General features: G+C 36.3%; 1 protein-coding gene across 1 annotated transcript; it reads right to left on the bottom strand.

The window, feature by feature from the left end:
- Positions 1–4,631: 4,631 nt before the first annotated feature.
- On the bottom strand, positions 4,632–14,943 carry tedc2 (tubulin epsilon and delta complex 2). Its single transcript, XM_077213769.1, has 10 exons — positions 14,725–14,943; positions 14,294–14,403; positions 12,453–12,514; positions 11,873–12,356; positions 11,231–11,284; positions 10,477–10,555; positions 9,167–9,275; positions 8,853–8,951; positions 7,435–7,622; positions 4,632–6,519 (listed from the first exon to the last, which is right to left on the bottom strand). The coding sequence occupies exons 2-10, from the start codon at positions 14,392–14,394 to the stop codon at positions 6,379–6,381; spliced, it is 1,317 nt and encodes a 438-aa protein (XP_077069884.1). The 5' UTR covers positions 14,395–14,403; positions 14,725–14,943; the 3' UTR covers positions 4,632–6,378.

The following is a 14,943-nucleotide window of genomic DNA, read 5'->3' as shown; positions in this document are numbered from 1 at the left end:
ATTTACTCACAGTTGTTCCAATCCTTTATGAATTTCTTTCTTCTGCTGAACAAGAAAAAAGGAAGATATTATGAAGAATGTCAGTAACCAAACAGTTGATGGACCCCATTGACTTCCATTGTATTTTTTATTTTTTTGTTCATCCAATGGAAATCATTTGTTTGGTTACCAATATTGTTGAAAATATGTTCTTTTGTCTTCAGCAGAAGAAAGAAATAAACTTTAAATAAAATAAAATATAAAAAAAATAACTTATTTCAGTTAAAACATTTCTCATTTTAATTTAGATTAACCTGATATACTAAAATAAATAAAACTGAAAATAGAAAAATTAATAAAACCGATTTTTTAAATAATAAAAATAACAAAAAACAAAATTACTAAAACTAACATTAAATTGAAAGCAGAAAATATGAAACAAAAACTAATTCAAAATTGTAACAAAATCTAAAATAGTATCTCAATGATACTAAAATAACACTGGCTACAATGAAGCGATAACTACCAATCGGTGATAGGCTCTTATTTTGAAGGCGGGACTTCCTTTACTGGAGATGCCATATTGCACATTGTAGTTTCGCCCAATTTAAAGTAAAACCAGTGCACCGCCTTAGTATATATACAATCTTTAGGTGCGTCCCGATTTGCATACTATTCACTGACACTTTTGTTTTAAAAAGAGTGAGTAGTGTGTACACACTGAAAATGAAAATGGGTGTGCCATGTTGGATGAAAAAATAACCTTATAAAGTTCATCCTCTAGAGTCGGTAGAGTACATAGAAAGAACATAGAGTATAATGTGTCATTTGGGACACAACTTTTGATTGGACTCATTGATTCCTATATCGTTTCATGTTAGCACCAAAATAAGGCATAACAACACATCTTGCATGCAATATTCGGTAAATTAAAAACTTTTACAACCATCTTGGATTTTTGTCAGATCACAGAGCTCATTGCAATGCATTCTGGGATTGGTTTCTCTGTGAAGGATACCTGAAAGCTGGGGCGCCATCTTAAAGTCGGCATGAAACGGAGGATATGAGAGTCTTCTCTTCCTATTGTGGTGTATATCTAAGGCTTTGTTTACACGGAAACGATCTGAAGAGAAAACGCAAAAGTGGCGTTGCGTTATCACTTTTTATTTGTGCGTTTAGACGAGCGTTATGGGGGGGAAATCTGCGTGCATATGGAGACGCAAAAGTGTGTGAAATTCGATGTAGTATGCACTCCAGACGGCTAGGTGGCAACGTGAACCACTGCCACACAACAACACCAAGTCCGCGCGCCTGCGTACAACCTTCCTTCTACTTCTCTCCCTAGTTGCACGAAATCAAAACATGGCGAAGCGAACAGCAAAAAGACTCTTGTACGTTTATCAGAGCTGCTAGGGCAACTTGAAGGTCCGACGTATGGAAATAATCCGACATTTTGTTTGTTATTTTCCTGTACTGGCGCATGCCACCGTGAGCAGATTTGCGTTTTTACCCTTGAGACGGGAACGCGACGGTGGAGCGTTTTTAAGATTTCCACTCTGGAGGGTGGTTTCACTTCTTTGCGTTTTTATGCCCCAAAAATGCCCTCGCCGTGTAAACGAAAGGCACACCTGATAAAATATTTTTACATTTTCAGCCGCGAGTGTTCTCGTGTAAACAGGGCCTAAGTGAAACGGCCTCTCGAACAAGAACAAATGTAGTGTGGGGCTTGATTTTGTCGTAGGGAATTGATTGGATGGTTATGGTTTGCTATTGGTTGATCTCATGTGAGTGACAGTTTGCCCCGCCCTCACTTCATCCTAGAAAAGAAGAGATGTTGCTGCAAAAGAGAGGGGAAGTTATGAGGGCAAGGATACATCATTTATAATAAATACTGCAATATTCCATGAAAAAATGAGACAAGATGTCATGACGGCTTTAAAAGTGTCGTAAGAAAGTGAGCGTGTCCTCGCTGAACTCACTCATGCACTCATCTGTTGTTTTTCTACCTTTTTGTCTTTCTTTCCCCCACGATGGAAGTATCAGTCCCTTGAACGTGTTCCCGTGTGACTCAGTGACATCAGCGTGGAGTGGGCGTGGGCTGGAGGAGGACGCCCACCCGTGAACCCAGCGCCACCTGTCTCCCAGTCTGGAACAGCTTGAGCCTCCTGTCTGTGGGCCACCGTCCCCCAATGGGCCCCATGGAACCTCTCAAACACTCATTTTACACGCTCAGCATGAATCTGACAGAAATAAACCTATTTAGCAGTCTAAAAATGTTTGTTGTGCATAAATGAATATCCCAAGCATGAATACTTACCGCAGGCGATCCTCGTGGCGGGTTGCACGTAACATGACCGGAACGATGCCTGTTCGACTTATCGATTAATCCTATGATCTACTGATCGTCTCAGTAGGTTGGCGGCGATGCCCGTGACAGCTTTGTGCTCCTTGGGCTTTGTGAAAACCATGTGGGACTCTAAAAGTGAGATGAAATCAATGAGAAGTACCTCCTTTGTTCTCCACTTCTGGTGACTAATAGGTTTAAACAATCAGAGATTAACTAACAATCATCACAAGCACACAAACCATTGGCATGTTTTGACATATAATCAACCTACCGGGTGGAAAATTAATACTCGCTGTGACTAATGCACTGCATCTCTTCTCGCACAATTTGAAAAAATATATTGATATTCTTTTTAGAGAACTACACTGCATCCCATACCCATTCTAGGTATTATTCAAAATTAGAATTAGTAGTTGCCTCTCAAATGACGCACTATTCACTGTAAAAAAAAAGTCGCTGCCTTAAAAAAGTACAATCAAGTTGGATGTTTAAGTCATTTCACCTTAAATGACATTAAACTAACTTAAAAAGGAGTTGAATCTTGTTTAACTTATAAAAAAGTTGAAAATAACTTATTTTGATGAGTTAAAGTAATGTAAAAACATATGTTGTCATAACTTATTGATCATATATTTTTTTTTACAGTGCACACTATGCACTTACACTATGTACTTATGCACTATGAACTCAACCATGTATAGTGTATGAATTTTATACGGTTATTTTGTCATTCACTGTCGGAGTCTGATGCTCCAACATTACACACTTTGTTTTTTCCGTTAATTAAGCGCGTCATCCATGTATTTAAAGTGTACTTTTTTAATGTGGAAGTTTTCAGTGTGAACACACTACTCGCACTATTTATACTACAAAACATCATAGAATAGTGCATAAGTGGGAGAATTGGGACGTAACTAGTGTGTCCCAAATCGTAGTATGTTCAAATGAGTATACCAAAAGATACCGGATGGTCTACTTTTTCCGGTTAGAATTTGAAGTGTAGATCCGTGCAACTTATTACAATATTGCCAACAACCCATTGGACGAGGATTCGATTAGAACTACAAGCACAAATAAAAAGTGTTAAAAACTACAAACATGGCAGATGTTTGAGTCCGACGGTGGAGTAGAGAGGTTTAGATAAAGGGGTTTGAATGATTAATTATCAGCATCAAACCTGCCGAAAAAATATTTATCCAATGTTTTTATACATTATATTTCATCTGCAGCAGCATTGTGGTCTTTTGTATAGATATACGTTTAGTCATTAACGTTTCAATGCATCAGGTGTTTAAATCAGTGTTTAAATAACACTTTACAATAAGGTTAATTGATTAACATTAGTTAATGTATTAAAACTAACATGGACTAACAATGAGCCATACTTTTGTTACAGTATTTATTAATCTTTGTTAGTAACAAAAAATACAGCCGTTCATTGTTTTTCATGTTACTTCACAATGCATTAACTAATGTAAACAAATCTAACCTTTGATTTTAATGACATATTAGTAAATGTTGAAATTAATATTAACTAAGATTAATAAATGCTAAAGGAGTATTGTTCATTCTTAGTTCATGTTAACTACGTTGTTAACTAATGTTAACTAATGCACCTTATATGTTTTCTTCACAGAAATAGTACATACTTTTAGGGAATAGTATAAGTAGGTGAACTGGGAGTCACCACGAGTTTAAGAGGGCATTTGTCTTCATTTTACTTAACTTGATACTTTGACTTTGTTCAGAAAGGCAGCAAAAAATGTATTGGCTGTATCAGACTCAGTTTGTACTCTGAAAAGCAAAACAAACTAAAAATACTAAAATAAAAAAATGCTTAAATTAAATAAATACAATGTGATTTTTACAAACATCTCCAAATAAAAGTACCGAAATAAAAATACTAGGTAACACTTTAGTTTAGGGTTCAATTCTTACTATGAACTAGTTGTTTATTAGCATGCATATTACTAGGCTGTTTATTAGTACTAATAAAGCACATATTAATGCCTTATTCTATGACCATATTCTAAATCCACCCAATACCTAAACTTAAGAGCCTTACTAACTATTAATAAGCAGTGATTATGTGTTTATTGAGGCAAAAGTTGTTGTTAGTTAATAGTGAGAACTGGACACTAATCTAAAGTGTGACCAAATACTACAATAAAATACAAAACAATAATAAAAAAATACGATAAAAATACCCTACATGGAATCTGATTCTTACAGAGATCTATATGTGGTTTGAGCTTACATTAAACAGATTTTTTAAAATACATTTCTGTCTTTTTTTAGGACATAACATTTAGGACATAACGTGATTCTAATGTTATACAATTAGAGCAGTAGTGGCATTCATTACACTTTGAATGGTGAATGAGAAAATAATTTCTGACACATCTTATAACAGCACCGCTGTGAGATGTCATCATGGACATGAACACAGGGAAAATATTGGGTTTTTGCTCTCGTCTATCCACAATAACAGCCACTCTCATAGTCACTATGGCAACTGGTGTAGATATAGATATATACTGCACGGTCTAAAGCAACAGATGCCGTTTCTTTTATTACCTGCAAAATTACAGTCACACCGTCAGATTATATTTGATTGGTTGCATTGTGAACGAAGCCTTTGAAACCAGTCAGTTAAAGGGACAGTTCTCCTGTTACTTTCAACTTCGAATGTCTGAATTTCCTACTTGGAAAAAAAAAATGCAATGAAACAACGCTTAGAGTCAAATGAAATGAATTTTGAATGAATGCAGCAAAAGTGTTTTTGTTTTTTTCATTAATTGGAATATAATAAAAACTAATAACTGTAATTAAAAAAAAATGAAATACGATCAACACATTCGTATGACAATTTGTAAGTTTAAGTTCATAAAAACTGATACAATCTCATTTGTATGATTTATATGATCTGCTTACATCCCCTGAAGGTAAGTAGCAGAATCTTAGCAATGTTGCCAAGTCGGTGCTGTTCTTTTTACTTTTTATTTATCAATTAATCCTGAAAAAAGTATCACAGGTTCCAAAATATATTAAGCAGCACAACTGTTTGAATTATCAGTATCAAATAATAATATAAGGATGATTTCGGAAGGATCATGTGACACTGAAGTAATGATGCTGAAAATTCTGCTTTGATACCAGGAATAAATTACATTTTAAAGTATAATAAAATAGAAATGTTCACAATATTACTGTTTTTTTTTCTGTATTTTTGATCAAAAAAATGTTTCCAAACTTTTGATGGGTTTACATAGACACAAATCAAAACAGTCCTTGCATCAGTAACATCCAGAACACGAGTTCCACCATTAAAATGTGATTTAGACACTTTATAGATCGAAAAACACACATTTTCGAATGTAGGATGGGACTCGGGAATGTCTAGACATCCATTATAAGTGCATTACAGCATAAACACAATCATTGTTTTCTTTCATAAACTGAGGGATGAGTCTAAATTACTTTCAGCCCTAACAGACGTCGTGCCACAGATGCTGTCAACAGGGACTCTGGAAGACGTTCAGGACAGCACTCAGGACACATCACCCTCTGCTGGCAAAACACAACACCACAGGCCCCACGAGAACGCACGGTGTTAGTGTTCAAAAGATGCCGGTGGTTTGGCACGTTGAGGCTCACAGTAATGAATTCCAACAAGAAGAACTCCTCAGAGAGCCAAATAAACTTCTGCCGCACAGTGATAGACGATAATATATGCGGGATGGAGGAGTATGACATGAAATGAAATCCTGACTCATGGATCATGAGAGACGTCAGCTGGAAGCTTTATTCGTGTTTCTTAACAGCAGCTGCACTCGCTCATCACGTCTCCAGTCATGTGACTGATTACAAAAAGCACTTTGTTTGAAATCCGAGGCAAATACACAACAGCGAACACGCTTAGCGCTGAAAACGCAAGCAGTTTCTCTCAGAATAAGAGTTCTGGAGAACAGTTTTGTGTGGAATACTTTCCAGCTGTGCTTCGTAGACTTCAGTGAACTAACCCTGAAATACAGTCTTGTTTTTGCTCAATCTCATTCCGAATCCAAAACCAGAGACGGGAACTGAACGCCTCCCTCCGCCAGAAGCGAGTAAAGACCACGCAGAGCCACGGCACTGGGTCGCTCGGCACCGGAATGAGCGTCCCAGGAAGACACAAGGTTATTGGACATCGCCTGAAAACAGAAAAATAACGTGCTTAATACAATGCAGGTTGTTTCAAAGCAGCTTTACAGTGGTAAACAATCAATTCTGCTGTAGAGAGGCTCTAAAAAGACAATATTATTAAGCTGAAATCAGTTCAACGTTGATTCAGTTTTCAAAGTTTGTTCAGAGTTCAATTCAGATATAAAGCAGCTCTACAGAAAACAATAGTGTCGATATTTAACAATATGATGCCTTATAAGACATATTTTTTTGGCCAAATGAAGAAAAAGGTTATCTACTAGGGGTGTAACGATACCCTCATCGATACATATCACGATACTGAACTCACGATACGATATTGTTTCCGATACTTCAAGACATATGATAAAAGGTTAACAGGAAATTTACTGTTTATTAAAATGCTACATTTGATATTACATTATGGGTGTAAATGAATAGACTTGGACATATTCATGATTCTGAAGCTGAAAATACAGAATTATTTTAGACAAATATGCTTGCACTGTCAATGACTAGACATATTGAAAATAATGTTTTATAGGTAACATAAGACATCTGGCATTATTGGGACCCACAAATATCCCCCCATTGCATTATTATACATTACATTCAACATTATATATAGTAGTTTAATGTATTTAATGTAGTACTGACACTAAAACTCTGAAAATTAGAATTATTTCTCACACAGAAATTTTCATTTTGGGTGAACTATACACAATACATATTGTCACTATCCACGATACATATTGATTCATCTTTGTATTGCGATATATTGTGACACGATATATTGTTACACCCCATAAAGCAGCTCTACAAAAAAACAAAAGTGTCGATATTTAACAATATGATGCCTTATAAGACACCTTTTTTAGGTCAAATGAAGAAAAAGGGTATCTCTTGAATATGAGGCGGCGAGATACCTTCTGAAGACGAAGGGCCTGCTGAAGTTGTTCTACTCTGAGCCTTTGGTTTTCCAGCTCTCTGAGTTCAGTCTCACTGCTGTAGGACAGGATGGGCGGCAGACAGGAACGATCTGGGTCACCCCAATCACCTCTCCGCCGGATGGGACACAAAGCTCCAGAGCTACTCTTATCCCACCTCTCCCAGTCTGAGAAGCACAAGGCAGTTTTGCACTGGATTTAGATCTACGTCCAGATTATCAACCCATAAAATCCAGATCTAGCTGTGTGAACGGGATAGTGAACTGAATTCACAACTGAACTGCACAATCTGTGATAATATCATTTCTTAGTAACATTCTAATGATACCAAATGCAACTGGTATAAGGCAAAACATTGATAATGTGCAAGCGTCGACAGTACATTAATTGCTTTCCCAAGAAGCAAGAACATGGGAACTCTGGTACATGGATCCCTTCGGAGTCGGGGGATTTCTATGGGGTTGTGGTGGATGAAGTTTCAAAATGATGAACCATGTGTGAGGCTTGTTGATGTGTTACCCGTTAAATCCAGAGGGAGCACTTCAAACTTCATGAGAAAAATATAACAGCTAACAACATTGAGAAAGGGGATGTGAGTTTCGACTTCTTGGATAATTGGATGGTATGTCACTTGTAGAAATCGAACATGTGAAACTGAGCACAGAAACTCAACTAGCACTGTTTAATGGAGGGAGAACAGATAAAAGACTACTGACACCAAATTAGACCCAAAATAGACTGGAGAAGTTTTCGATCACTGCAAATACCATGTGAACACTGTTGTGTTCATGAAAAGAAATGTACATTGTTGACTTGTGTAATGACGTAATGTGTGTGAGAACAGAAGTGAAAAGAGTAACGAAGATGGATGAAGGTCGCTAGTCCTGTCTGGTGTGCTTCTTTACATATAAAGTAGAACGGGGCTAGTTGTCACAAAAACTACAATTACACAAATGTGTGGTTTTTCTAGCACTGGTTTCATATGTTGGTTTTAAACACCAACATTTTCTTAAATTAAAATCTGTGTTTATCCTTAAGTAAAATTACAATAAAAAAGAACAATAAAAACACACTGACATATTCAGACAAGAGTCAACTCTACAATAAATGAACTGTCTTCTCAGGACAAGAGGATTGTTAATAAATGTTAAGATGCAAGTTTTTGCATGTGCCAAATAGAATGATGATTAAATAAATAATATTACAATTAAAACAATAATACATTATAATTTAATAATTTAAATAAAGTAAATTGACATTATTAATTAAGCAGATGCTTTTATTCAAAGTGTCTTAAAAATGAGTCACAACATAAGAAACAAACTCTCCTTATGAACCCTGACCTGAAAATCATGACGTCAAAATGCTTGGGCAACTGGAGAGAGATTGTGAAGTACCTTTCTTCCGCTGCTCAGCACATGTAAGAAGATCTGCCGTCATTCTCTCCAAACCCTCCAGCATCCGCAAGGACTCATATTCTCTCTCATGAGACGTCCCTGTAACCCACACACACACAAACACATTTCTCTTGATCTCTATCTACTCCAAATGAGCTGCCCGCCTGCGAAATGTCCTGTGACTCAGAGGAATAAAGACTAGATGACAGTGTTTTCCTTGGACGGATTCTTATTGTCCAGATGCTCATTTCTCAGCCCCCTTCTTCCTCCCACACACTTCTGTCTTCCTGCAGCCCTCTATCTTTCTGCCCTACCTGAGACTGAGTGTGTGAAGCAGTGCGTCAGGTCAAGACAACGCTGTGAGAGCCCGTCCAGCTCCGCTGTGATATCAGCAGGACATCTGGAAGGCCATTCGGATGAAAACTGATACAGCAGCAGATCAAGAACATACAACAACAAGATAATATTTGACCAAAACAAAAGAAAGGGAGAGTAAAAGATGACAGGATTGTACGTTTATCCCACAAAGCTTTATTTTTAAATGGTCGAATTAAATATGCCATCTATCCTGACGAGGCCTTTTGAACAAATAGCAAGTAGAAAAGAGTGGTGAAGGCGGGATGACGTATTTTTCTAGGCTAAAACCCGGACACAAGTTAGGATTTTAGCACTTCCGGTGTCTATGGGATTTTTGAATGTGTTTTTGGTTAAATGCTTGAAATAAGGTCTGTGGTGTGTTCAAGATATTTTCATGGTTTAGCCTCCTGTGATGTTTTTTTTAAAGCTTTTTACTTGTCTTGTAAAAGACGGTTGCTAACAATTGGCTCAACGGGACTACAGAGGTTGTCGGAGACATTAAAGGTAGGGTAGGCAATTTTCGGCAATGTCACGCAACATAAGCTCATTATTTTGGTTCAGGAGGATGTGTAAAAGGCGGCTGCTGTTTCGTTTGCGTTGCTCGGTGACTGACGTCTGTCTAACTCTGCATAGCATGAAACTCACTGATGACGTGTGATGTCTGCGCGAGCAGCTGCGCGGAAGAATGGAAATACATACGTTGACAGGCAAGTAGGTTATCCCTCAAAGCTTCATAAAGTGTTTGTCCAATCATTGCATTCGGTCCGAATGCAATGATTGGATGAACATTTTATGGTCCTACGCCTTCCACAGATGAAATTCTTGCAAACTATTATGACTCGAACTTTCATTGAAAATGTTTTTAATCAACAATGATGGTGACGTTGAAGTCATGCAACCGTGGTGTAGTGCGTTTATAGGATTTAGCTTTTGACTTCTACCGACTGCATTTACGCTTCAAAGTTCATAAAAGTTGTGTTCATTTGTGAATATTTTCACAATGAACAAAACATGTGAGAATCATAGAGTTTTGTTTATCACAGAGTTTATTTTCTGCAATAATCCAATGGAAAAAATACTTTTTTTTTTTTAGGGAACCAAGGTGGCCTACAAAAACACGTCATCCCTGCACCACTCTATAGTGTGCCGTTTAGTCCTGGATCAGGATTAAACCCACCAACAGGAGAAACGATGATTGCATGGATGCATTGATAATGTCTGATCATATGCAACAGGCCAGAAGTGACAGGATTGAACTGAAGGATACAGTCGCCCGCAGTCTCTCCGTAAACTGAGTTCTCTGTGGTACTGGCTTTGATTGCTGGGTTAAAACTTTTTTCCACAATCTGAAAGAACACTTACACTTTAAAAAAAAAAAAACACATTGTTTTCCCCTCCTCACAATAATAAATGTGATTTAATATTTTGCATATATACATTTATAACCATTTGATTTAAATAAATATTCTGTGTTGACTTCCTTTTTAAGGAAAAATCTTAGTTAAAGTAATGCATGTGCAATGGAAGTCAAAGGAGCAAGGTGTTTACATGAAGCACTTCTTAAAAATGTGTTGCTTGAGTTATTGTGATGCTTTCTAAATTATAATTTTGCTCTATAACTACTGTTATAACTACTATAACTATATTAGTCACTCACTGATGATATTTATGTGTTCAGATGTTTCTCTGTGTAAAAGTTTCAGTTCTCTATGTGTGTATTGTGTGAAATTGACAAGATTTACCTGCTTTAAATCTTCATTAATTATATGATGTTTCACAGACAAGGTTAGCAAGCGATTTTTCTTATACTAGTCTCATATTAAAATCTCTAATGCTTAAGTCTTGTTGCTTTAATTACACAACATTATTTCAAGGTTTTACTGCATTGCTCTGTTTACTTCCATTGTACTGTGGCATGGTTTTAAAAAATGAGTCATTCTAATCAATATTATGCCACAAATACAGCTGATAGTGCTTAACCCAAAATATTCCATTTATTTAAAAGACAGTATTAGACTGACCGGATCTGTTTTGTTCTTTGTGCTCGCCAGACTGGTAACAAAGGAGAAGGTATCCTACAGCAACAAACACACGTCATTAAAGCTACATTTGATGGCCAAAAATATGTAAAATATAATAGCCTACATATACATTACCATTCAAACTTTTGGGGTACAGTAGGTAGGATTTTAAAGTTTTTGAAAGAAGTCGCTTCTGCTCACAAAGACTGCATTCATTTGTAAAAACAGTAATATTGTGAAATAACATTTTTATCATATGTTTTCTATTTGAATATATAGTAAAATGTAATTCATTCCTGTGATCAAAGCATTATAAATCATTCTAATATGATGATTTGATGCTCAAGAAACATTTTTGATTATTATTAATGTTGAAAACAGTTTGCTGCTTTATTTTTTAGTGGAAACTGATTTCAGGATTCTTTGACGAATAGAACTTTTTTAAAATGGAAATCTTTTTAACATTTAACTGTCTTTTCTGTCACTTTTGATAAATTCAATGTGTCCTTTCTGAATAAAAGTAATAATTTCTTAATTTATTTCATACTGACCCCAAACTTTTGAAAGGTAGTGTACGTATTCAATTAAAGTTATATTTCATATTTGGCCGCGACAAAGATGAATATCTGATCATATACACACCATTGTGCATTCTGCATATTTCCTGTTGTGAACTTCCCATCTTTACCAGACACTTCTCGGCAGGACACTGATGGGGAAGACTCTTCAGCATTTGTGTCTTTGACACACATCTTCTGCTGGGATGAAGAGATCTTCACTGGAGCGCTCTTCGGGACAGATGGCCTTGCTTTGAACAGTGGATGAGCATTCGGCCGCTTCCGAAGCAGAACGGCCCCGTGGGTCACGTTCCCTCCGGCTGCTCCTCTGTGATGATTAGGTTTTTTGCAAGTCTCTGAAGGGGGGAAATATTTCACTGGTTTCCTTTTATCTTCTTCTTTAACAGTAACATTAATGAGCGGCTTATGTTTGCTCTCATTGGGGTGTTTTCTTTGGTTGCTGTCAGAGTGAAGTTCTTTATGAGCCTCAGATGTGCTGCGGATTCTCAGTGCTTTTTTTAAAACCTGCTCCAACAATTCAATTTCTGTTTTTTCTTCAGCTGGAATATCTGTTTTAGAAAGCAGAGACAAATAAGTATTGTGTAATATATAACATGGGATTATATGACAAATAAATACAAATAAATAAATTATTTTCCTCTGACCATCTTTAGTACCAATGGCTGTGGCAGTTTCCAGTTCACTGGCTTCTGTAACGCGTGTTCTCCTGCATAAATATGATATGATCCGACAAAATTTAACTTTTTACACCCTCTATTTCAAGACAGGTAGGGTACATTGGGGCTAAAGGCGCACAGGGGTAAAAGGTGTCTTTGATTTTATTTTCGTCTAAACCACTAAATGGCACAAAAACCTGCCGAAGCACTTTCCAAAACATCTGCTTTTCAAGATGTGGAAATTTGGAAAAATGCTTATTTGATCTAATATTTGATGTGTTTTTTTAAATATTGTAGATTTAAAAAGCAAATGAGAATTTCTAAAAAATTATTTAATATATTTTAGGACAAAGGCCTTGTTAATGATTTTCAGGTTTGTTCAAGCTAATTAAAGTAACATTTTTTCAATAACGGAAGAATATGTATGAGTATAGTATTTGGGGTAAAAGGCACAATAATTAACATGATAATAAAGAGTTGGCTGACTTTTCCGTTTGTTGACACGACATGGTTAGATTCAGATGGTAAAAATCATAGATTAAGTTGGGTATCCACCAAACCATATTAATAATATCATATAATAAAATATTATTTATTGTTACTAATGTAAATCTAAATTATGCTTTCAGAATCTTTACTTTAATTCATTTTGTAATTTTTATATTAACAATAACCTATCTTTATTAAAGAATATTTACTGAAGAAAAATGAATTATTTTATTCATCAAGATGAACAGAAAATAGTACAAACTTTGCTAAAGTGTTTGTTTAGAACATGTATTAACTTAGACACTATTAAAAACATTATATTATTTCAGCTAAAGTATTTGTATCAATACTCTGTGCCTTTTGTCCTGTGCTGGTTTTACCCCGTGTTTGGGGTAAAAGGCCCCCCTCGCCACCTCATACATTTATAAGATTTTTAAACAAAAATAAACCACTTTTATGATTTATTTTCACCAAAATCTGTTGCTCCATTAATGTTCAATACAAACATAATTTTTTCTGCATACATACACTATGGGAGAAGTGAAAAGCACATTTTTCTTAAAGGGACACTGTGTAGGAATTTCTCCCATCTAGCGGTGAAATTGTATTTTGCATTCAAACGAATTGTGCTCTCCGGCACCTCGCTTTTTCAAATGCGTGTTGCATCTACGTGTTGTAAGCGCCTCTCACTGCTCTGCTCCTCCAATTCTGCTGCTTTCAGTTACGTGACGCTGGCTCTGAACGAAAGCGCGTTGTGGAAACGCGTTGGTCTAGTACTTTTTGACCCTCTCTGCTATTATAGTTTTTCAAAATGACGGAACGACATGAAAGCCTCCGTGGACCTACCCGTAACATGTATATAAAGATAATAGATTCTTCGTTAACGAGGATAAGTCAGATAATTGGCAGAGGTATTTGTACACCATTGAGGACATATTTATGAATAAAAATATTGATTTTAGATAATAAAATACCTAAAAAGCTTCACATTGTCCCTTCAAGGTGTGCCTTTAGCCCCTTGGTTCCCTATGCCATAGCAAACAAACAAAAAACCTTAAAGGGGCAATTCACCCAAAAATATTAATTCTGTCATCATTTACTCACCATCAAGTTGTTCCAAACCTGTATGTGTTTCTTTCTTCTGCTGAACACATAGTATATAACAAAATAATATGGAAGTCAGTTGGGTCCATCAACTGTTTGGTTACAAACATTATTCAAAATATCTTATGTGATCAACAAAGAAATTATTTCATACAGGTTTGGAACAACATGAGGTAGAGTAAATGATGACAGAACTTTCTTTTTTGTGTTGTGAACTATCCCTTTAAATACCTTACATTGAGCGCAATATCTCCTTGCACTGCCTGATGTTTTCAGTGAGTCTTGATTCTTCAGCTTTGCACATCTTGACAGCTTCTTCAACAGCATGAAGAGACATGCTCAATATCTGGAAAATACACAAGAACTGTAAGCCTAGAACAACTGTACTGTGTATAGTAGACAATATAGGTGCGTGTGATTTGAGGTTCAAATGAATATGTATGCAAGCATGCAAGTTATAGATGCTACAGTTATACATTTACACATGCACAAATATTACAGGTGACACTAAGTTCATTAAGACATTAAGTTCAGGCCTCAAACAGCCAGTTATAATGGACATTGCGTACTTAAGTGCATTAAATCAGTAAACTTATACTTTGATTTGGTCAATATGTGTGTCTAACAGTTAAATATTCAAGACTCTTATCATCATGATTCAAGTTACCCGCCCGGAAGCGCACGTTGCTGTCTAAAAAAACAGTTTTCACTTTCCTTTATCCATCCTTTGTGTACCGTCAGCTTGCCGAGGGATTTAAATGAATCGCATGTAACTCAGACTGTCAAAATAATGTCAGAGTCAGACAAACGAAGAAAATTCTGCGTCAAACTTCCGAGCTCAGCGCGACTTCTCACAAACGCCCGCTCGTCTCAACTCTCAAATATC

Source organism: Siphateles boraxobius, unplaced genomic scaffold (assembly GCF_051911475.1).
Source record: "Siphateles boraxobius isolate OS27281-9 unplaced genomic scaffold, OSU_SipBor_1 66, whole genome shotgun sequence".
NCBI lineage: Eukaryota > Metazoa > Chordata > Actinopteri > Cypriniformes > Leuciscidae > Siphateles > Siphateles boraxobius.
This window is presented reverse-complemented; position numbering and strand designations above follow the sequence as displayed.